The sequence below is a fragment of the Capsicum annuum genome, chromosome 9, assembly GCF_002878395.1.
Source record: "Capsicum annuum cultivar UCD-10X-F1 chromosome 9, UCD10Xv1.1, whole genome shotgun sequence".
Taxonomy (NCBI): Eukaryota; Viridiplantae; Streptophyta; class Magnoliopsida; order Solanales; family Solanaceae; genus Capsicum; species Capsicum annuum.
Genome location: NC_061119.1, coordinates 63,571,889 through 63,573,265, shown reverse-complemented (window position 1 = coordinate 63,573,265; position 1,377 = coordinate 63,571,889). Strand labels below are relative to the sequence as shown.

Here is a 1,377-nt window from a genome sequence, read left to right as displayed (position 1 = left end):
GGAACTGATTGATGAAGAACTACTAATAATAAATTAAAGGGCAGGCATACCTTCCCCATTGGTGTTATGATTAAGATGTCAAATTGAGTGTGTACAAGGACAGATAAAGAAAAGGAGAAATAAACGAAATGAGAGAAGCAACATGAAATAAATCCTCCTACACAAAAAGCCCAGGATACGAATTCTGGCTAGGAATCAGAGTACAGCATTATGCAAAGTTCTAGACATAATAAGAAATCGGATAAAACAACGGTGGACTCACACTTGTTGATTAATTATTACAATAACTAGCTCAACTGTTCAAGTTCATGCCATAAAGTAACATGAAACAACATTGTCACATCTGGAAAATTATACATTCAAGATATGGCAATCAAAACAGCCTCTCCAAGAACATGACCCTCTACAGCTTCAAGTAGTTTATCCTTCGTGACCTGCCAATCATCCAACAAACCACATTACTTTATTACTTTAGAGCTTTTAAACTTATTGGCTCTCCATCAAAACACACACTATTTACCGAGTTCAAGATAAATATAAGTACATACTAAATAAAAGTTCTAGACACAAATAAAATATTACTGAACTCCATCGAACACATAAATACCACGGTAGCCTGTTAATGCCCCCCCTGTTTGTTTGCAGGTGTGTGTGAATCAACCATTTACCTAAAAATCTATTACACTTCCCAAATTGTGGATTTTCAAACTTCATATGTTCTTCTGGAAATTTTAGTGACTATCATATACATGTGCAAAGATGTTGGGTCCCATTGAACCCGATAGTTACCAGGTCCGCTACTAGTGCGGAACCTTGACATATTATCTACAGTTGCAATCGAGAATGGATCATGTCTTATTAACTTGGTATGAAACACAGTGAAGCAGACTGGTAATAATAGGTAACAATATGTGAAACGAAATAGAGTTTCATTTCACTTGAAGAAATTAATTTGACATAATACTCTCTACAGAGGATACTAATTAAGTTCGAAAACGTTGAATAAGGGACCGATTGGTGGCTTCACAGGACACTCGATTTCACATTTTCAGAAAGATGTACTACTATTCATTTGAATATACAAAGTAATGATTTTGGGTTAGGGATCATACTCCACCAAAAAGTGACGTTTTGTCCTATTTGTGTAAGCTTTGTTGTCCAACTTTACTTCTCAATTAATAATTCAGCAAGTACTCTCCTGATCATTTGCTTTTTGTTTTCTTTGTCGCTTCAGCTTATAAAATTAATTTATTCCAACATATTCACGATAGAAATTAAACCAAGACTGTAATTTTCAACGAAACTAAGTTACCATATAATTAGTGACATTACAAAATTTTATAATGGATGACCTAAACCTTAAACAACATATTACTG

At 34.2% G+C, this 1,377-nt stretch overlaps 1 protein-coding gene across 1 annotated transcript in view; it reads right to left on the bottom strand.

Annotated features, from left to right (window-relative positions):
• Window positions 1–129: 129 nt before the first annotated feature.
• The window catches only part of LOC107842539 (UPF0098 protein CPn_0877/CP_0992/CPj0877/CpB0906), a gene marked incomplete in the record, with an annotated part of 1,916 nt that continues 668 nt past the window's right edge, over window positions 130–1,377 (bottom strand). The window contains 1 exon segment of the mRNA XM_047396812.1: window positions 130–436. Coding sequence (XP_047252768.1) covers window positions 360–436 — 77 coding nt within the window.